Consider the following 22,780-nt stretch of genomic DNA (forward strand, 5'->3'; position numbering starts at 1 on the left):
GCCCTTGTGATCTAGTGAAATTAACTCTTTTCTGAACTCCATATGTATGGTACATTACCATTCAGGGATTTCCTCTACCAAAGGTGACTCTTCACTGGTATGTGACAATTGTATTTCTTATCCTGATGAATATTCACCACCCAAACCCCAAATCTGAAATTCACCCACGTAACTTCCTCTCCCTCACTTCTTACATCTATTCAATCACTAAGTGCTATCAATTCACCTCAAATCTTCATGGAATCCATCCTTTTGAAGTTCACGAAGTTTCTTAGTCCCGGAACTCATCCTTTTTTGCCTGAACTAGGAGAACATGCCCTTAAGTGAACTTTTTGTCTCGGATTTGCTTTGCTGTTCCTGCAATACCCATCTGTCTATCCTCTATCACAAAAACGCCAAAGTAATAATAATTTGAGATATAAATCTCAATGACTAATGACTTCACTGCTTTACTCTAAATTCTTGAATTACATACAAGATAATTTCCGAACATCTTTGGGTGACCCTGAAGGTCTGGGAGCTGGTCACTGCCAGTATTTCCAACTTCATCTCTTGCTACTTACTCCATCACCACCATTCACACTATTCTTATGGAACTTCTGTAACCACAGGGTTTCTTGCCCTGAAAACAGGTTGTTACTTCTACATAGAATAATCACCTCCCCCATCTGCAAACTAGAACTCAACTTCTGAAATGGAAATTATTATGATAATCACTTCACTGGATTATGAGAGCACAGCAAACTATTTAGCTCTTTACAAATAGTAGCTATTTTTATTTCCCACAGCTAATAATCATTATAATTTAAGCTTTTTTATTTCAATGTGTGCCATTTAAACCTATTCTAAAAACAACACATTATAGATTTGATGTTATTGATAAACACCACTGAATTATAAACTTTCACTGCTGTTCTCTTTCCATTCTTTAGTTACTTGAATCTCTGAGAAATTACAAGCATTCCATTTGTGTTGTTTTTCTTTTTTTCTTTCTTTTTAAAGTATGCATTTTTCTTTTTTTTTTAAAGATTTATTTATTTATTCATTTGAGAGAGAGAGAGAGGAGGAGCAGAGGGAGAGGGACAAGCAGACTCTGCACCCAGCACTGAGCCCGATGAGGGGCTCGATTTCACAACCTCGAGATCATGACCTGAGTCGAAATCAAGAGTTGGACACTTAACCAACTGAGCCACCCAGGCGCCCCTCTTCTTTTTTTTTAATTTGCAAATAAGAGCACTGGTTCCCCTGACATTCAATCCTATATTCTTCTAAAGATACTATTATTTTGTTGACTGATAGTTCATTAATAACTATAATTACCAGCTGCATGTTGCATCTTAAATTATCTAGCAATTGCATGTATATTAGTTTTCAATTCTGGAAATTAAGCTCTTGAAAAGACACTTCCCCCTCCTAAATCAGGTAAAGTTCCAGGTGTACTTTTCAAATAATTAGATTTGTAAATCCACTTTGCTTTTTGTTATTGCCACATTGTAATACTAATGCAAAATTTCACAGTCCTTTCTATGAATACTCTTATTCAAGGCTAACTTTAATATATAAACTATTGTGCTTTTATCCTTATTGATCTCTCATATCATATGATTTCTGAAAGACACAAATAAGTAATATTAGGTTTTCTAAGCCTGTGGTTAAAAAAAAAAAAATAAGAGTCAACTAAAATCATTTGGAGGAAAAAAAAAAAAAAAAAGCCTAAATTCCTAGGTAATAGAAGCAAGAAAGACCTGAGGAGTCTCTTAAAGCTCTTTTTGAGAATAAAAGGCATACACACCTCTATAAATATGTATCTTTTTCAATTTTATTAAAGACATTTCCTTTATTTCTCCTGCCAAACTGTTTATGAAATATATATATCTTTGGCTGAGAATTCAAGCTACAAACAATTCCAGAATTCTCCTAAGGAATCAAAATAGTATGTTTCCTTCTTATAACAGGTTCCTTTTCATTTAATTTTCATTCAGCCATATTTCCCTTCATGTCTTCTTCTCTACATTTTTTTCATTTTAGAACACATATATTGTACAAGACAAGGGCCTCTGATTTATTCCATTCAGGACCTGAGATTTGGATATGGGCAATTCATAGTATTTGTAAAAAGAATATAATAATACTATCCATAAGCCCCAAATTCAAAATATACATTTGCCAACGGAACTCTAATAAACAGATCATTGAATTTTAAAGCTGAAAGGGGCCTTGGAGAGCATGGAGTCCAAACCTGAAAAATGAAAGCCAAAGAATGTTAAGTCACTGGCCAGTCACTCAACTAACCAGAGGAGAAAAGGACTGGACCCTCAGGCTCCCTAAGGCCAAGTTCTGTGCTCTTTTTTAATAAGTCACATGTTTTCTCATGACAGACTTCTGGTATTGGTCTGTCATTCTTCACAAGGTGAAAATACAGTTAAGGGAGTTTGTCTTTTGTCTGACCAACTAGGAAGCATTCACTCTTCTTCTTTTTTTTTTTTTTTTGAAGAAGCATTCATTCTTAAAAGCAAAACTGGAAACATGAAATTTCCATAACAAAAGCTTTTCTCTAAGGCTGCCTTTTCTGTCTATTCACAAGTAAGTTGCCTAGGGTAATGTTCACAGGCAGTAGCTATTAATCTTTGACTTTTTTTTTTTTTAGAGGCAACAATGTTAATTTTAGGTTACTGTTAAAAAAACTTTAAAATCTCTTACTCTCAATATCTGATCATCTTGGAAATTCTTTGCAAACTTTGTTTTCATGCTCTGCCTAAAAGTATTCTGTCTACGCTGGGAGAAATCTGTAGATATTAAGTTTGATGTTTGAAATGTGCACTTTGGCAGACCTCCATCTAAAGGTGTATTTTTTATGAACAATAAAGAGCAGCTGATTATACTCACAGAAACCCCAGAGGAAATAGATTCCGTTGATGGAAACTGACTACAGGGGAACAGGAAGAGCTCAACTTTCCCTCTCCCTCCAACCTTCGCTCTCATAATTACCAACCAAGCCCTATCAAGAATATTTCCTTTAATGAACGAGCAAAGTGTTGGGAAAGGAAGGGAAAGGAAGAGCAAGGCACTTCCCATGAGGGTGGGGGGAAAGAGGTTCTGTGAGCTTTCCCCAGCGATTAGAGCTGGGCAAGTTGATCTCTTTTCATGCTGTGGATGAGGCGTGCTGCAGTCACGCCTCCCGCTGCTAGCCCAGCACCGGGATCTTAATCAGTCACTATGAAAACTCATTAGCTCCACAGCAATGAGTCCTCCACTGCTGAAGCTTGGCGCTGTGCTTAGTACCATGGCAATGATCTCAAACTGGATGTCCCAAACTCTCCCATCCTTGGTAGGACTGAACACCACGAGGCTGTCGACGCCAGATACTCTAGTAAGTCACTCCGGTGGGTTTGGCCATCTTGGGAAGTAAGTGCATTAAACCAGTGGGCTTGATTTTGTAAACTGCAAAGGCTGAGATTTTGCTTCTCTGTTTACAGGGCGGCTTCAGTGATACAATATTTATGGGCTAACTTTAGTCATGGATATTTCTTTGTGAACACTTTAAAGCTACACCAAAAAAATAAATGGACTGTCTGAGAAATTAGCTGTGAAAGGAAATACTTGACTCGTTAAATACTTAAGACTGATAAGCTTTAACTTAACTATATTAACCTGAGGTTTGGAAGGATTCTTTAAGAAATGTGTTTTGTTTTTTTATCATTTTACTTCTTTTAATGTCTGTAAAATTCCCGTAATTTTTCCTACAGAGTATGCTATTGAGTATATTCTGTCTAACCTAGTTTTCCTATAGCAGGTTCTTCCTTGGAATTCAATTCTTAGGACTGTTTGAATGCCTTCAGTCCGAGAAACCAACCTCTTTTAAACACAAATTTAAAAACCTCAGCAATTTGAAGCCTGCCAAAAAGACCTTAAGAGAGCTAAGAAACATAAGCAATATAAAACTTACTTGATAAATCATCTCCCTTTAATTGTTTAATTTTTTATAAAGACTCTCCTATCACAAGTCTTGCTCCTATAGCCTTCACTCACCTAAAATTAATGTCGTTTTAACCCTTCCCACATTATAACGAAGTCTTTTCTGGTAGTTTGAACCATGGTTTAGTTAGCAATACTCTAAAACCTTTCAAATAAAAATGAAAACTACTGGTTTTTCAGACAAAAGTTACAAATTCAAACAGAAGGAATATCCTCGAAAAATCATTTCCCTGCTCTCAGATAAAAAGATACAGAAAGAATTAGTATATGGAGCTCTTTACCTTATCTTTATCTTACCTTTTTATCCTATCTTTTATTTTTAATCGCTGGATTTTGCCATTAGATCGAAAAGTCCGATACTAAAAGAAAAGCAACCTTCCATTTTCAAGACTTATTTGCAGGTACTACTAATAATTAATCTATCAATGTGTAATTAACTGAATAGAGCCAAATAAAAATTAATTACATAATTTGCTAGATTCAGCCAGTGCTTAGGGCGTGGGCAGAGCACATGTGAAGCACACTTTGACCCACTTTTATGTTTATCTCCCTTAGGTCATTTAAGTCACCTTAAATCGCCTACGGTTGAAATTCCCCTCCTTACCTGCATGATGTATGTATGGCAAGAGGGACGTAAAAGAGATTTCTAGCTATAAAGAAAGCATGATATGTCATCAGTAAACAATTATAAAATCAAATCAATTTACATTAATATACACTGAGCCAAATTTTCTCAATGTTCAAGAACCTGACAGTTCTCAACAACTTAGTTGTTGAATTAACTCTTTCAGAAAATGAATCTAAACTAAGAAATTCATGAATGAGTTATACTCCAAACTTCATAGCTTGGTTCTGATATGTGTATTTTTTTGTGTATGTAGACATCGGTTTTCTTATTTCCTATTGTTGCTGATGGAGGAGAATCAAATTTCCAAAAGTATGCATGATCCTTTTAGGACTTCTAGTTATCTTATAAGGTTAAAGTAAATTCATTTTCTTTACTTCCTGATGAGTAATCTGTTGGTTGAAAAATATAAAGCATTGCTATGGTCTGTGAAGGTTCTGATACAGCCAAATCCTCCTTTGGGTGACAAAAAAAAAAAAAAAAAAAACCTCAGGGAAGTTTACACTGTGGTGTTCTTCACTAGAAAGGAGAAACCAGCTTGCAAAAGCTTTTTTTTTTTTTTAATGTTTTACAAAAGTGGCATACTTTACAGAACAATGGCTATGACATTTCCCTACCTTAATTATTCAAGATAATTGCTCATACCTTATGATTCCCACAGTGAAAAATGAATGAATCTGTATTTCCTAGATTAAGATCATAAAATGTTAATGGTGGAAAGGATTTCTGAAACCATCCAGGCCAGTTATCTTCACACTATTTTTGGCAGTGGTGCCTTTTTTACAAATTAAATCTTATGTAATACACAATGAATAAATATTTGTTGAGTGAAACTTGAAGTGGAAATCCAATCTGTAAAACAGATCATGGGTCAAATAATAAATGATGGGGGGGCATTTATCGGGCCTCCACCATCTGCTCCCTCCCCACACAATCAACCCCTTGCCCTAGGCAAGATTCCTCCAGAGAAACCTTCTAGCACTCGAGCTCAAATGGAAATATGAATGATCTAATCCAACCTCCTCATGCTGCAAGTGGGAGGAATGACCCAAAATGTGTAAGTGACTAAACAGCTGGTGAATAAGAGAGCCAAGGGAAGAAGAAAATCACCTGACCACAGTCCTGATCAGAGGAGTGGTCTCATCCCTAACTAGTCCTTACCCCGTCTGGCCCTGGTGCCACAGTAGGTTCGTTTTGCCCTGATCAGATGGTTTCCTATCACCCTGGACTCCACTTCCCTTCAATGGAAGGGTAAGAGTGCCCTTCCTAGTAGATTTAGTTAGGATATCCTGCCCTTTTTAACATTCTTGCTGTATGTCCTCACTTTAGACAGTATGAATGGGATGAGCCTGAAATTGTGTAAACATCAAAAACAAAAACAAACAACAAAAAAAGAGTAGGTCTTAAAATTTGTTTTATGAGTGTTTATGGAATGTGCAGATGGCAAAAAGTACAGATTTACACAAATACGAAGTCTTTCTTTAGAAGGGTAGTTTCAAGTAACCTGGAAAAAAAAAGAGTTTCCATGATTAAATGCAATTAAATCTGTTTATAGCAAGTGTCTCTGAAATAGGCAGTGTGCGTTTGATTGTCTCAAAAGCTGAAAGAGGTTTTTAAATTTCCAGGATATTTTTGTTAGTAAGCAGTTAAATACAGCTCCTTATTAGGGGACTATGCTCCCTCTCGTTTTTGTTAAAATCTAGAAACATTTCTTTACTCTCCTCTTTGGCCCTATTTTCTTTCTTCTTTCCTTTCTTTTTTCTTTCCAATTTATCACTGGGCCCATCAGCCTTTGGAGAAGCTGGTGTCTGCAGAGGTGAAGCCTTGGCTCTCAGAACGCTCAGACTCCCTCTGGCACTTCTCTCTGACACAGGGTAACTGCCCCTTGAGGCTGAGCTTCTGAGAAATCCCCCACGCTGTGGACTCCACACCAGGAAGAACCTGGAAAAGAGCAATTAAATAAGCAGAGGACGTTCAGCAGACACCAGCTGTTCCCAGTCAGCCCGACTGCTGTGGTGGGAAGAGGCCTCAAAGGGAACCTGTGGGCATAAGTGATTTGTTTTGCTACAGTTTCAAACATCTATCTGACTTCTCCTCATAAATAACTTCTTCACTGAGTTAATCAGTTTTAAGTTCTGTAAAATGAGTAGAATACCCTGACACAAACTCTCCATACTTTCTAAATTTCTATTCTCAACTCACCAACTTTTTTTCAGTCTGCATGAAGACACCTGACTTCTGTGTTTTACAGTTTTTCTTCCTCAAATCCTTAGGCAATATCCCTTTTTGTGAAAGGGCAACTAAACAAACTAAGGAGTGGGAGATGGATGAGAAAAATAACTGCAAATCTTGAGAGCCACAGAGAAAGTGATAATTGCCTTTTTAGAGAAGAAAAGTGAACAAGAGTAGCTGTATTCCTGTTTAAGTACTTAAAGCAGAAGTAGGGCCAAAAGAGGAAAATTACAAAGACAGAAGCTCAGATCAAGCCCCTCAGCTTTCCACCAGTGGAAGGCGCTGCCTCTGAGGCAGTGAAATTCTTATCATGCAGAGTTCGAGTGGAAACACAAGAACAGACAGAAGCGTGACTGAGTGGAAAGACACAGGACCAGGTCTGACCTCTGAGTCTTTCCCAACTCTAAATCTTTGTGATTTCCAGAACATGAATACAGCTGTTCAACCAACCTAAATCTTAGATCTTTGGTTTTTTTGTTTGTCATTTGTTTTTGTTGTTGTTGTTGTTTTAGTAGTCGTTTTTCTTAGAGCCTTGAGGCTTTCCTGAGTGAAAATATGCATTTATTTCAGTTCCAACTAGTCTCATAAGAAATAGGAAGAAAACTGTTATGCAGTGACATCTTTATTAACACATCCTCTGGAACACAACTTCGTTCAGCATGGTCTGTCAACATCTCTCCCATTCCTTTCCTCACATTTCTCCTCTCTTCACAACTAGAGCCATGAGCATGCTAAACCACATTTCACTCTCTGAGACCAAACATGTCCTCAGACAAAAAATTTATAAGGGGTTTCATCATCAGTTAGGTATCTCCACTCTAAATCAAATAGGGGCTAATAAATGGATTTTTCTCTGCTTTATTTTGTATACCTTGTACACCACTTCCAACAGGTAGATTCCTTATTCTTTTTTGCCTCAGTCTGTACTTCTATGAAATGCCTAGAAACTCAAGATAAAACATAAGACCTAGCAACATTCAACTAGCTGATCCGGTTCCCTTGGAAGGATCAGAATTCTGTCCTTCGCCCGCCTCTCCACCTGGGCCCTGATAAATGATTGCAGAGCCCACCACAGGAACATCCAGTTGTCTTGCTGAGTCTTTACTGCTAACAGCTCCTCTGGGGTACCAATCGCTACTTATTTCCATACTGTTTAGATAATGCCCTCCATCTGCCTGCGTGCACTTCCTCCAAAGAAAATTTTTTGGCTCTTGGTGAGTGGACATAGACTATCTGTCCGCATTTATCTGCAGAGGATGGGAGTAAAGACTCTGGGCTGACAGTTGAAGAAAACTGGGTCTGAGGTCCTATACACGACATTTACTAAATGGATGACTTGAAAAAAATTGCTTATGTTGATTTTCAATTTCCTCATAACTAAGATAATGTCTATGTCAAAGGAAGGGTAGTTGTTTCAAAAATAATGAGATTAATACAAAGGGTGGGATTTTATAAACAGAAAAACAAACTGAAATGCAAGATATTTTTATTTATTTTTACTCTTACCTCGGTATCTTTCTTTTCTGGTACAAAGCCGCTGGAGTTTTGGGAAAACTCTCACACAGTAGCTACCAAAGCATAGCTTGGTAATTAAATTATAAGGAAAGAATCCAGACTTGAAATCTAATTGTTAAAATTATCATTTTAATTCTCCTATTTAGAGCATTCTTAAATATTTCATGAGTTCTGCAATATTAAAAACTGCTAAATAGTTCATTTAGTTCTTCTAATTAACACAAAAGGTTCAAAGAGAACTGAATCAGTAACCACTATGATTAGCAATGCTTTGGATAGTAATAAACCACATGCACCCTCCAGGTCCAAGCACTGGCCTTCACAGCAGTTCCCAAAATGCTTTCAGGGTTATCTTTAGCATTTATAAAAGGCAATTTCAGATAACTGGTGGTGCAATGTAGTGGTTAAACTCTCAGACTCTGACATCAAACTGACATCAAACCACAAATCCCAGCTCTCCTGACTACCCCTGCATGACCTTGAGCAAGTTCCTTACGGTCTTTAAGTCTCACTTCCCTCATCTATAAAATGGGTAAAATAACATAACCTCATCCATAAGGTTAGTGTGATATTCAAAGGCAATAGTACATGTGAACTGCCAAGTAATGGCTAGAGCTCCATAAATGTTTGCTATGGGGGTATAGCTCAGTGGTAGAGCATTTGACTGCATAAATGTTTGCTATTACTTTGAGTTCTACAGACACCTGAATAATTGCTCTTGTAAGTTAAAATGGCAGGTCTTTTTTCATTGGTATCCAAAAATTGTCTAAATATTTCCTTCCACCTGAGGTCTTAGTTGGTTTTATTTTGACCCTCTTTTCAATGCCAGTTATAGATACCCTAAAAGAGAGCACTAGAGATGCTCATAAAGCTTCCTTTATTTATCACTGATCCTGACAAAGAGGTCTCTATCAAAACCCACAGGACTGTCAGGCACTCATCTTTTATATCAGCATTTTTCTCTTTTGAGTTACCTTTTTCTTGCCCAAGAGGTAACTTGTTATAGTTGAGATCATTCAAACTAACTCTGTAGTAGATAAGGTCATGGCTCTTTTCAGTGATTCTTACAAGAAGACAACTGGAAGTACAAACAAGGCTGGAGTCTACTTTTATTAAGCTGACACTTGAGGGAGAATGCTAAATGAACATCAAACCGTATTCACCTTTCCTGTTTCCGTCATTCTAGAGAGCAAATGACACCTTGCCCTGTCATGATAAGCTCTTCACTAGTTGGCCAAACACTTGGGAGTGAACACCAATATTAATGCTGCCAGGTTTAATTATCAGTGTTTGCACTGCTGTTAAAGATATTTTAATATTATAATTGGGTGACCTGAGCTCCTTTATCCAAAAGCTAAATTTATCCTAGTGACAAGATTTAATTTTCTAACATACTGGAGATTTGTGTCCAATGTTAGGTGAGGTCTAACTGAAACTACAGGACCTATGTCTAGATATTTAAGCCTCATACTGTTACTTAGTTTAAACCTCTAATTGTATCACTGAAACTACTCTGCTAAACCATTCCCATCTCCATTCTGTGATCTCTGCATTTTTCTTCTTTAATACAAAAAGGGTAACACAATAATCTTTAAGATGCTATCTGACTCTAAGGCACGCAGGGGTGGCTCAGTCGTTAAGCATCTGCCTTCGGCTCAGGTCATGATCCCAGGGTCTTGGGATCAAGCCCTGCATCAGGTTCCCTGCTCAGCGGGAAGCCTGCTTCTCCCTTTCCCACTCCCCCTGCTTGTGTTCCCTCTCTTGCCATCTCTCTCTCTGTCAAATAAATAAATAAAACATTTAAAAAAATAAAAAAGATGTTGACTCTAATAATATATAATTTTAAGTACATCTTTCTATCCTAACTGGATATTCAGGCATAAATGCTAGAAGGGATAAGAGAATGAAAAAGAAAGGAATAATAATGAATCCAATGCTTCAGAAATAAAAGGCAGCATAGGAAGCCTCCATGAATTATCTGAAAAGGTAGATTAAAAAGAGCACTGGCACCATTTGCTTCTCATTATAGATCAAGGACAAGGACTATGACATCTTCAAGAGTTTCTTGAGTTTATAACTTATAGCTTCTCTGATATTTGTTCATGATTGTTGTCAGAATGCCTATCAGCTCCCTCTAGTGATTATTGCTGAAGCCCTTGAAAAGAAAAAGAACTGTGTGTTGGTTGATGGTATGCAGTGATCTGGGACCTGGGACAGGATAGGTAGGAAACTGTATCAGTATCCACTGTGAATTCTAGCGACAGAAGATCTCACAGGCGATAGCAGATCTGTGGAGAGGGAAGTCAGCCTGCATTAGTTCTTTAAAGAGTCTGCTTTTAGCCTGGCAAAACACTCCAGGTCTATAGGCAAACAGCAGCTGAGTCCAGTAACACTGGGCATTTTGCAAGACAATCCTCTGCTGGCCTCTCTTCGCCTCCTGTTCCTAACAGCATCTCAGTTCCCAACCCTTAGCCCTTCTCTCACTCTTCCTCAGCCTTGACCCTCCAATCTGATTCATTAAATACCTTATTTTCTAGACTAAATTCATCTCCCTCTTCTCCTGATCATACAAGAAATACCTACCAGCTGAATCCCTGGAAACCATAGAAAGGCTGATGAATTTCTGATCCTAGCTATAGAAGTAAGCCAGAACTTAGCTAGAAAGAGGCCCACTGATTTATCTGATATTTCCACAGGAAAAACAAATTCAGATCAAATTGGATGGTTTGTCTATGTAACATCTGTTAGGTAGTTTTTTCAATATACATGACTGACCTTTAAAAACAATTATCTTGCTGTTCAACATCAGACTGATATGGCATTGTAATTAAAAGCAGGGCTCTAGAGCTGCACTGTCCAATAAGGAGGCCACATGTAGCTATTGAGCATTTGAGATGTGGCTAATCTAAATTGAGGTAAGTCGTAAGTATAAAATGCACAGTTTCAAAGACAGTACAAAAAAAAGAGGAAAAATAATGTAAAGTATCTCATGAATAATTTTTATATTGATTACATGTTGAAATATTTTGGATATACTGAGTTAAATAAAATACATTAAGATTATTTCTTTTTCCTTTTTCAAGCCTATTAGAAAAGTTAAAATTATTATATTTCCATTTGACAGCTGCTCTGGAGCATACTGCCTGGTTTCATACGAGCTCTACTACATCCAAGCTGAGCGTTCCCAGGCAATTTCCTCTTCTGTGAAATGGAAATAATAATTCCTGCTTCTTAGGGTGCTTCTTTGTACTGCTGCATCATCAAAGTCAATGCATGTGATGTGTCCCTTGGAATAGGGCCTGACCTTGAACAGGCTGCATTCTTCAGCCTAGGCAATCCCCAAGGAGAAACCCAATGGAGAGTCAAGCTACTGATAATCGCAGCAGCTGGAGGAATGAATGAGGGCTTCTCTGGGCAGTATATCATGTCATCCGCAGTGACTTCTGTTTGTACAGTGGAGAGTATACGTTTAAAGCACAGTTCTTTCTGCAAAGTAACTAGATAAAAGATGAGGGTACTTATCTTTGTACCTGATAGAATGTACTTGATATGACAGGAACTATCTAGTAGTTGGATATAAACTAAGTGTTGAAATAAGACATATGAAAGGCAAATAGAACACTAGACAATACACATTAAATGCCTAATGAATAATACAGACAATCTTTCAGAAGAAGTAGAAACCATAACGGCTTAGTAAACTGAAGGTTTATAAAACAGGTATTCCAAGCAGGAGAAACAAAATGAATAACATACAAAGATATGAATCAAGGTGGCATCCTTTCAGGACACACACAGACCAATTTGGTTGGAAAGAAGTTTCCTATAGGAAGATATAGGAGGCTGACTTTAAGCTGCCTCCTTCATAGATAGGAAAGCCACTTTAAGCTAGCGTTCTAGAGAGGTAGGGTGGTGATTAAGTGCACAGAAGTAATTTGAGGAGATGAATTTGGCGGACTATGTCAAAATACTCTCCTTAACCTCTCTGGGACTCTGCTTCCTTTGCAAAACCATACTGATCTAATTCTTTTTACCCTATATTCTTATATGCTACTTTTCTAGCTTTATTAATAACTGTCCCTTCAATACACAGGAAGGTCCTTAAGATAGGGCTTTGCTTCAGAATATCACACATGAATAATAATCAGATAAATATATATATATATATACTACTAACTACCACTTACTGTTGAGAAAGACAAGGTAACAGATCTTATGTAGAAAGACTAGTGATATGTGATTCAGTGGTTATCAGATGCTTCTAAAGTTGCACTAAAATGTCCAAATATGACAAAAAGCATTAGGGAGTGCTGTAGGGTCAGTAAGTAGTTAATAATATGAGCATATAGAAAGAAAAATTCTCCTTCTGGGGGACTGATAAAGAAGGTGTAACTGAATGAAGCTAGGCTACCTATAGAAGTTATTTAATCTCTTTCTAACTTTAAAGAATAAAAACAGAAACTTTAATTATCAAAAAAGATGTTTTGCTTAAAATGTTACAAACCCGGGCGCCTGGGTGGCTCAGTTGGTTAAGCAACTGCCTTCGGCTCAGGTCATGATCCTGGAGTCCCAGGATCGAGTCCCGCATCGGGCTCCCTGCTCAGCGGGGAGTCTGCTTCTCCCTCTGACCCTCTTCCCTCTCGTGCTCTCTGTCTCTCATTCTCTCTCAGATAAATAAGTAAAAATCTTAAAAAAAATAAAATAAATAAAAATAAAATGTTACAAACCCACATTCTCTTTATCCTGTAATGGAGGTCTCTGTTGTGTGTTTGCCATTGGTTTCCTCAGACTCAGATTAGTCCCAAAGAAGGGTGGCAAGTCTACAGTTCAGCACAGGATCCCGACGGACGATGCATATGCACGGTGGTGGCTCCAGAACAAAACTTGTGTTCCCGGGATGCCAAAAGCAGGCAGCTTCGCCAGCTTCTGGAAAAGGTAGGTATCCCCATCCTCCGTGAACTTTTTTTTTTTTTTTTAATCTACCATTCCTTGAAAAGGAAATGTGGGAAAGCAGGCAATGGTGAGGAAGGTCCTTCCAATTTTTGTCCCCCTTCTCAAATAAACTTTTTTTTTTCCCCTTCCTGAAAAGGAGTACCTCAAGCTTCCTGCTCTACTGTTCTACTTATATTACTTTTTACTTTTCTCAATCTTACCTTCTTAAGACTGGTTATCATGTATCTTAATATCCAGTTGGTCTATCCTTAAGAAAAAAAAAAGGCAAGCAGTCTTACTCCTATGCCAGAAATTTATCCTCAACTCCCAGGATCACACTAGGCTCTTTGAGCTCATGCATTTGAATCCCATTAACAACCTTGCAAGGAAGTTAAAATAATGGAATGCAATATGCAAGCTTTCTGAACAGATAATGAGTAATTTCAAGTATTTATCATCATTCTCTAAGTCCTTCCTGAACATTAAGCTCTTCAATTTCATTCAATAGCATTTTCTCCATATAATTTACTTAAGCCAGATCCATAACAATCAAATGCAGAATGCCCTTGATTTATTCTTTTTTACAGAAAGAAGTCAGCTCATGAAAGGTTATTTATGTTTAGTTTGAGAAAAAAAAAAAAAAAAAAACAATGAATGGTTCTTTCAATTATTCTCGTTCAGAATTTCACTGTGTTGGGCTCTGAATATAGTAGGACAGCTGGGTGGCCAGACTGATGGAAGGATGGCAACATGTTGGAATTTTAAATACCTTCAGGGATAATAAGATAACTAAGGTAGTATGTGCTTTTAGAGGACACCATACTCAACAATTCACTCTGTGCAATATCATTTTCATGATCATTCACACAATGATGGCAGTGAATAGGAACTTTTTACGGAAAATTAAGAAGAGCTAGGAAAACGAAAGCATCAAATTTGTTAATAAAGACATGCTGACTTTATGCAATTGCAAGCCGAGCAACAATAACTTCCTTCTACTACCATATAATGAAAATAAATTCCCTCTGTGTACATTACTTGGAAGTCTATTGATGTGCTAAGATTTTAAGAAAGTTTTTTTCTTGTTTTTATACAATGATTAGTCCTGTTTTTCCTCCCCCTCTCCTTAGAGATATCATCAATCTATTGGCTCTCTCTTCTTAAGTCTCTTTTTATAAGATCCCATCTTCCCTTGTTCCTTCAATATCTGTCTCCCAGACAAGAGCAAATGTCATTTTCATTTAAGTTAATGACCCTAGCTAATGTGCCTCTTAGCTATTAGAAAGCATGACATATGAACTGTGATTTGTCTTCGGTATTGCTTACCAATCTTGATTTTCTTTATTTCTATGAAAAAAATCCAAATACATAGTTTCATATTGTTTGGCTACTAGGGAAATTAATTACACTGGTAAAAAGATTTAAATTTTTAAATCCAATTTTTTATTTTCTATTAAACTGTATTTCTCCTCAAATTACAGACTTTCTGCTCCTATATTCTTTTCTGTGCAAAAGCATCTTTTTTCTATATCAGCTACGGTGAGAAACATATTCTTAAACACTATAATCTTATTTGTGTCACTGTTTTTCAGTATAGCATTACATATACACACCTCTATAGAGATTCAGACATTTCTTCAAAAATCAGTCAAAAAATTCAAATAAAGTGTCAGGAAGTGGATAATACCCTCTACAGGTCCAAAGTGAAATGTATTCCAGAACTATGATAAAACCAGGAATTAGTGCAGGATGAATAAGGCAAAGAAAAATACAACCCAGGAGGTTGGCTGAAAGCAATCACTGAAATGTCTATGACCACTCCATCTAATATGCAACATGTTTAATGTTTTAAAGAAATTCTAGGAAATCACACTTTCAAAAAAATCATCATATTTCAGTGACCCAAAAACCCACAAAATTTATTAACAGAATCTGGGTCTCTACAAGTTAAGCGTATTAAATTCCTCACTGGAGAGTATTAATAGGCCAAGAGGAATAGTCAATTGTGTACACAGAGTGGCTTGAAGGAAGGAAGTAGCACTAGTTTGCTGCACTGACCCGAAGAAAAGCCCTGTGAAACGAGCACTCCTTACTCAGACTGAGCCAGTTCCCTCCTGACTTCTCTATAGCTTCCCATCTACCTACGGGCACCAGATGTAAAAACAGGAGCATGAGTTTAAGCAGCCCATTCACTATCAACCAAAGAATTGACTTAGTCGTATAATAAGGAAATATTTTTAAGAAGAATAATGCTGATAACAGTATGTCCCGTATGTCATCATATCTGTACCCTGTCCATTCACTCCTCACAGCTGAGGTCCTGCCCTTCTAAGTGTACATAAAAAGAAACTGCTCTTTGAGGTGGAAGAACCTACCAATGTCACTCAACCAGTAGGCTGTGGGGCTTTACCAGATAAGCTTGGCATTTTCTCAGCATCATGCTGGTATCAACCAGAATGTCACCAGTGGTACCCACACTTAACTGATGTACTGTCAAGACATTTTTAATCAGTATCTATATTACTTAATATTTAAAGAATTACAATTGGTTTCACAATATTTCAGGTCTTCATACACCCAAACTAAAACTGTTCACTTAAAAAATGTCTGTTAGCTGTGTAGCTTCTCTGTACAGTTGAAGATGTCCTACATTGTCTAGGACAATATTTCCTAAAGTGTGGTTTTTGGAAGAGGATGCCAGTGACATCCACCCAATAAAATGATTTTAAGAAACACTGTACGTGATACTTCGCTCTTGATGATTTCCACTACACCAGCATACTTCAATACTAAAGGTTCTGTGAAGACCTACAGCAAAGAATCTGTTTAGTTTTGTTAATACCAACACTCTCCAAACATATTGAACTGTAGGCTGTGTTTTTTCCAAGTTAGCCTCCACAATAATTATGAATTACAGTGAAAATCTAAGTTAATTTGTGTTTAAGGTCAGAAAGGCCTCAGACATTTTATTTATACAAAGAACCAAGATAGGGGCAACTGGGTGGCTCAGTTGTTAAGCGTCTGCCTTCGGCTCAGGTCATGATCCCAGGGTCCTGGGACCGAGCCCCGCATCGGGCTCCCTGCTCTGCGGGAAGCCTGCTTCTCCCTCTCCCACTCCCCCTGCTTGTGTTCCCTCTCTCGCTGTGTCTCCCTCTGTCAAATAAATAAATAAATAAAATCTTAAAAAAAAAAAGAACCAAGATAAATAGTTTAAAAAATTATCAGGGAGACAGTGAGCTTGCCAGATGATGTAGAGAGGGTCTAAACACAGGGACACACATGAAAAACTAAGCTGTAGAACATGAGAGATAAACAGACTAAAAGAGGAACCACAGCAGATGGGTCTCCTTCTTACAGGTGTAACTGTGGGAATCCAGTCTCAGGTATCGTCAGGAAACATACTCAGGGGGTCTCTGTAAACAGTGGGAAAGTAAACATTCTCAGATATAGCTAGCAGGAAAAGCAAAAGACAGACCAAAGCCAAATCCTTTTCAACTACCCAGCTCTACCTCTATCTATTACCCCCAAGGTAGGGGCGCCTAGGTGGCTCAGTCGTTAAGCGTCTGCCTTCGGCTCAGGTCATGATCCCAGCGTCCTGGGATCAACCCCCGCATCCGGCTCTCTGCTCCGCGGGAGGCCTGCTTCTCCCTCTCCCACTCCCCCTGCTTGTGTTCCTGCTCTTGCTGTCTCTCTCTCTGTCAAATAAATAAATAAAATCTTTTATATATATATATATATATTACCCCCAAGGTAGCTCTTATAATTATGCAGAGTTCTACAATATAGATGGTCACAATCAAGCCTCAGCAAAAACTCTCTCAGCACATTTTCTCACAACACAAATAAAGTTGAAAATTAACTCCATAGGGTTAGTCGGAGGTGAAATAAAAGAGAGGCTATTCCGAATATCTCATTTGCCTATCATTTTCTAACTGTACAGACTCTGCCTAGGTACATGGAATTCCTAGGAAAATATGGTCATGCCAATGATGGGTATCTTCGGAGACAAATGCTATATTCAAATGTGTAGACAGTTTCTTTAATACAAATGGCTTTTCTTTATTCATGCTTAACCATAATGGAGCTGAAAATTATTTTGAGAGCATCAGATTTATCCAAGATGCATTTACCATCTCCATCTTTCAATGCTGTCTCAGTAATTTTGTGCTGCAATAAAGATTAAAAAAAAAAAAAAATGAAGCTGCCTAAGTAGGAATGATAGTAAATTAAGAAATATTTGAGAGTGATGTAATGGTATAGTGTAACAGTGACAGAAGGAGGGAACTTTCCTTAAAATAGTAAAAGACTAATTACCTATTAGTACTATCAGAAGCCTAAGATAATTTTACCCAATAGGTATTTATTGAGCAATTAGTCTGTGCCTGGTTCTGTGTAAGATCTTGGAAATAAAAGATTTTAATAAGATTCAGGTTTGAAGCTCACAGACAGAGCTCACAGAAGGGCAGCTGCTTCTTTGCTCCGACCCAATACACACAATACACAATCAGTTTTAATATAAGCGAGACTATAATAACACCTGAAAAGATAGCATTCATAAAAGGCAGCACTATGGGTGAAACAGCAGGAAAAGAAAAACAAAACAGGAAAATATAACCTTCTTTAATAAGTAGAAGTAGGCAAGCCAAGGTTGCAGAATGCACTGCCTTTTCGGAATGTTCCAGTTCTGAGGAATGCACCAACAATGGGCTCTTTATAACTAGCTGGTCCACTGAGCTTTGTGACATATGTGATGACAAAAATTGAATAAATTACTACCTCCTTATTTGTAACTCACAATTGTTGCAATGAAAATAACTTTTCACTTACACATAAATAATGCGTATTTAAAAATAAAAAGAATAATGCATAAAAATGTATGAAACAAAGTAAAATTCACTTGAAATTCCACCACAATGTTTTTTTGGTGCTTTCATGTATTCATTTCATGCAAATAAAACATAATTCTATGCAAATTTACATATATTCTATTTAGCAGGGACTCCTTTCTAGAATATTTATAGTAACAAAAATGTCTTCTCACCCACATCTCACCTCCTGCCAAAAAACTAACATCCCAATATGTATTCTTCTAATCCTTACATACCTCTCTCCACCATGATTTTTTGCTCATATGCCCCATTTTCTTTTATGGGTATGTGTGTGTGAGAGAGAGAGAAAGACACACACATACACACACACACAGAGAATTTGATTTAGAATAAAAGATCAAATTATATAAAGGCTGTTACATTCGCTCCTTTCACTTGCTTTTCTCATGGAAATTCCTCCATGTTGAGCAAAATTTAATAAACACGGGGATCACTTGGGGATTCTAAATGCAGATTCTGACTCAGTAGCTCTGGGGTAGGTCCCAAGAGTCTGCATTTCTAACAGGCTCCCAAGTGATGCCAAACTTGTTGCTCTGTAGACAATACTTTGAGTACCAAGGTACAGAAACCTAGCTTACCCTTTAGAACAGTGTATTTGTCCTCCATTCCCCAATTCATTTACTAGCTCTCCAACTATTAGACATTTTCACTTTATTTTTAGGTTTTTGCTACCACAAAAAATTACAGCAGGCTTTCTTTCCCATTTCTAAATGTTTTATAAGTCACCTATTTCCTACTTCTACATAGCCTGGGGCCCTAGGGACCTAAGAAGTTACCATCAGCTTAATCGGCGTTTACTGTCTACCTACCAAACACCTGATACAGTGCCATTTTCCAGGTCTCTTAAACACTATGTTTGGGGGTGTCCCGGCATTGCCACATGCATCTTGGTCAATTCAGTCTCACTCCTGAGAGAACTTAAGATGTTGAAATAACTGTACTGACATGAATGCATTCTAATTCTGTTGGACACGTCACTACCATCCACAATTGCTAAACATCCCGATCTTGAAGAAATCAGAGTTAGTACTTACAGAAACAACTCATTTTAACATTCAACAGCTTGGGGCATTATAAGCCTACATACCCCTGGAATGAAATTTCTGTTTTTAAAATTTACTTTTCTGATTTATTAAACTCTTATTTATATTTATTTATCTCTAATGCTAAATGTCAAATTTTATTATTTCCCACCTAGGTTTAATTTTCCTTTGCTGAATTTTTTGATTGTTTATCACAAAGAATTGCTCTCTGAAAACATATCGTGTGGGGCTGCAAATATGGATTTGATACTTGGCAGTTCTTTATGTTAATGTCATTTTTTGCTACTTCAGTAGTGATTGCATGCTCCTGTACACAGAAAATAATGTATGGCCAATTTTCTTATTTAACAGGTTCAGAACATGTCCCAGTCTATTGAAGTCTTAAACTTGAGAACTCAGAGAGATTTCCAATATGTTCTAAAAATGGAAACCCAAATGAAAGGGCTGAAAGCCAAGTTTCGGCAGATTGAAGATGATCGGAAGACACTAATGACCAAGCATTTTCAAGTAGGTTTGACTTCTGCAATATTGTCAATCCAAATCAGACACTGAGTGTAATGGACAGCCAGCATGGCAATCAGCTAGAAATAACTGTGCATTGGCCCATACGAGCAAGGTTAAAGACTCACTGGGGATGTCAATCATCTCTCCACTGAAACTGACCATTAGCTGGTAGGAATGCATAGCAGACTTGCTATAAAAAGAGCCTAATCCTCCTAGAGCTTGGTGGAGTTTCTGGATATATTTACAGGCAATTCAATATCTAAGACAAGGGGAAATCTCAAGGAAAATTAATAATTAAATTTATCAAAGTTTGTTCTGATGACTTTATGCCCTGCTAATATCAAGAGACATATAGAGAATATTTATTATTAAAAGAGGCAATAATACCATTAATAATAGCATACAAAAATAAAAAGATGGATGTTTCATAATTTGATACCAAGTCTTTTCTTAGACTTTAAGTTGTTTTTGGCTATTATCCAGAAACACTGAAAATGGAGAAATAGTGCTTTTAAGCATGCTATGTGGATGTTTAGTACCTATGTATGACAGTGCCATATTTTTAAAAATCTGACTATGATAATACCACTTGAGCCTCTATTAAAAAGAAATAATCTGCCTCCAAAGCGATAGCACATAGTTTATAAAACATACTGTGGTTTTATAAGCATAATAGTTTCTTTTTTCCTTCCCTTCTCTAGTGAAAGTCACTGCTGATGATAAGGGAATGGGCCTGAATTTAAGCATCAGAAGTGCTTTTCACACATAATGATGATGGACACAGAGCTAGTCAGGGACATGTGATAGGATCTCCACATAGCACATTTTGATCTGGCAGAAATTTTCATGGTTTTGTAATTTTCTTTAGTGGTGGTCAGGAGCCGAGTAGGTAGGTATAGAAAACAGTTTCGCAGTGAACCAGTTTTAAAGTTTTACCAGAGAGGTACAACAGAAGGAAGAGAGGGTAAGAAAATTGAGGGTATTGACAAGAGATGAGGCTGAAGGGATGAATCATGAAGTTTAAGTTGAAGAGAAAAGGACACAAAGCCAGGAGGTTAAGAAATTAGAACAAATTAACACAAGGCTTAGAAGATACAATAAATGTAAATATTATTGGAAATGAGAGAATGAGTGAACTGGATGAATAGAGAATTTATGGGGGAATGGTAAACCGCGAAAAATATAAGGCTGAGGAGGAAATGAGTTAATATCAACCAACATTAGAGCATGAACTGTGTGCAAGGCAGAGTTGGGCCCACTGCTGGATATATAATGATCTCTCTTCTATGAACGACAACTAAAACAAACAGGTAAAATTGATAGTAAATAGAAGCATAAATATTATTTAACAGCACAAAGGGAAGAGTAATGTTATTTAATTTCATTCAGAGAAGATCAGGGGAAGAGTTACAAGATTTGGCAATTTTCAAGAAAGTAGTTTTGGACTAGTCCCCCCAACACACACACACACACACACACAATCACAGAGGACTTGGAGAAAACCAGAACATTTGCAATGTTCAGGGTTAGGATGTAGGCTGTAGAGGAGTAACGTGAGCTGGATGCTGAGACCATCAACAAGATAGGCAATGGTAAGCTGGCACTTACAGGGAGAGCATTCCCAGAAAAGAAAGAGGACAGAAGGAGAGATGCTCAGGGTGTCTGGCACAGAGTGAAAATTATTTAAGCTCAGATGGACAAGGCAGAACTCTGCGATGCCAAGGGATAGTTTGAGGGTGCCAGGCCTGGCCTGCCTGGGGACACATGATGAAGCATGTCCATCTGTGGGAACTGTTGGGAGAAGATCAGAAGTAAACAAAAAGATACAAAGCTGAGAGAAACTCAAGGAAATGATTTACCTTTTCTAGAAGTTTGCCTAGCAGCAGCCAGGCTATCAGTAAGAAAACTTAATTTTCAGGTAGCACCACATGACCTAATGATTTTGATTTTACTAATTCACATATCCAAGTAGATACTTCAGTTATATGTAAAAATCCAAACAGCAATAATATTTTTCTGAAGAGTTACACATATTCAACACATAGTTCTGACAACTTTAAATATATATTAGCTAATTTAATCCTCTCAACAATACTATAAAGTAGGCACCATATCTATCTCCATCGTTGAGATGAAGAAATTGATGCAATTTGTTCAGCACTAAATACCTAATATACATCAGAACCACAACATCCAGCTCTAGAAGTAAGCCTAATATTACCAGTTCTATACTGCCTCTCCAAGTAGACTATAACTCTCTGAAATTTAATTATAATAATAACATGCTAAATATGTTTGTTGAATTTATGTATTCACTGAGTCTGAGCATGAGTCCAATGGTGACTCGGCATCTAGGTGCTGAGATGCCATATTTGAGACAAAGAACTGGAACATTCCAAAAGTAAGTTTACATCAAACAATACTTTCAAATTGGAAGAAAATCCTACTCTGGTACACCGTTTTCAACTTATCAAAAACGCTAAGTAGGTTCTGTCTTCTGTACTTTTTAGGATGAAAATCTTATTCTAGTTATCACACTTGAGACTATCATTCTTATATGAAAAGATCATGGTTGGGCAAGGTAGTCTAGCTACAACCTTTGCTGTAAGAGCGACATAGTAGAAAGTGAAATTCTAGAAGAAATTAGTAAGTACAGATCTGTGCTATTCTACTTTAACCTTTTAAGTATTTGATATGTATATTGGTCGAACTTTCCACTGCTCTCTGACTAGCATCAAGAGTTTCAAAATTGATTACCAATAATCAAATTATGAATTTTTGAAAAGATCCTAAAATATAATTACTTTTTTTTTTTTTTAGTTCAGGGAAAAAAAAGTCCCCAAAATTATGACACTGAATTGCTCTCTTTTCAGTATTCCCATAGTGTAACATAAAACTCTTCATTGTAACTGTTGCTATAATATGCAGCAAATGCTACCAACAGAACTCTTCTTATTAAAATCATAATGAAGCAATTGTGTCTTCCTCTTGGGATGCCATAAGATGCTCAGACTAATAAGTTTATTTCCAAATGAGCCACCAAAATGAGTAGAGCTATGCAATTC

General features: G+C 37.2%; 1 protein-coding gene across 3 annotated transcripts in view; it reads left to right on the forward strand.

The window, feature by feature from the left end:
* Positions 1-3,241: 3,241 nt before the first annotated feature.
* The window catches only part of OLFM3 (olfactomedin 3), a 44,298-nt gene continuing 24,759 nt past the window's right edge, over positions 3,242-22,780 (forward strand). Inside the window, exons 1-5 of one of the 3 annotated variants that reach the window (XM_045895384.2) lie at positions 3,242-3,387; positions 4,603-4,608; positions 5,721-5,753; positions 13,147-13,282; positions 19,563-19,718. In XM_045895384.2, coding sequence (XP_045751340.1) covers positions 3,242-3,387; positions 4,603-4,608; positions 5,721-5,753; positions 13,147-13,282; positions 19,563-19,718 — 477 coding nt within the window. Of the gene's footprint in view, positions 3,388-4,602; positions 4,609-5,720; positions 5,754-9,358; positions 9,380-11,267; positions 11,274-13,135; positions 13,283-19,562; positions 19,719-22,780 lie in introns of all 3 variants that reach the window. The other 2 variants (XM_045895385.2, XM_045895386.2) reach the window with 2 other exon arrangements.

The sequence above is a fragment of the Mirounga angustirostris genome, unplaced genomic scaffold (assembly GCF_029215605.1).
Source record: "Mirounga angustirostris isolate CCGP_5_RB_7025 unplaced genomic scaffold, mMirAng1.0.hap1 SCAF_4, whole genome shotgun sequence".
Taxonomy (NCBI): domain Eukaryota; kingdom Metazoa; phylum Chordata; class Mammalia; order Carnivora; family Phocidae; genus Mirounga; species Mirounga angustirostris.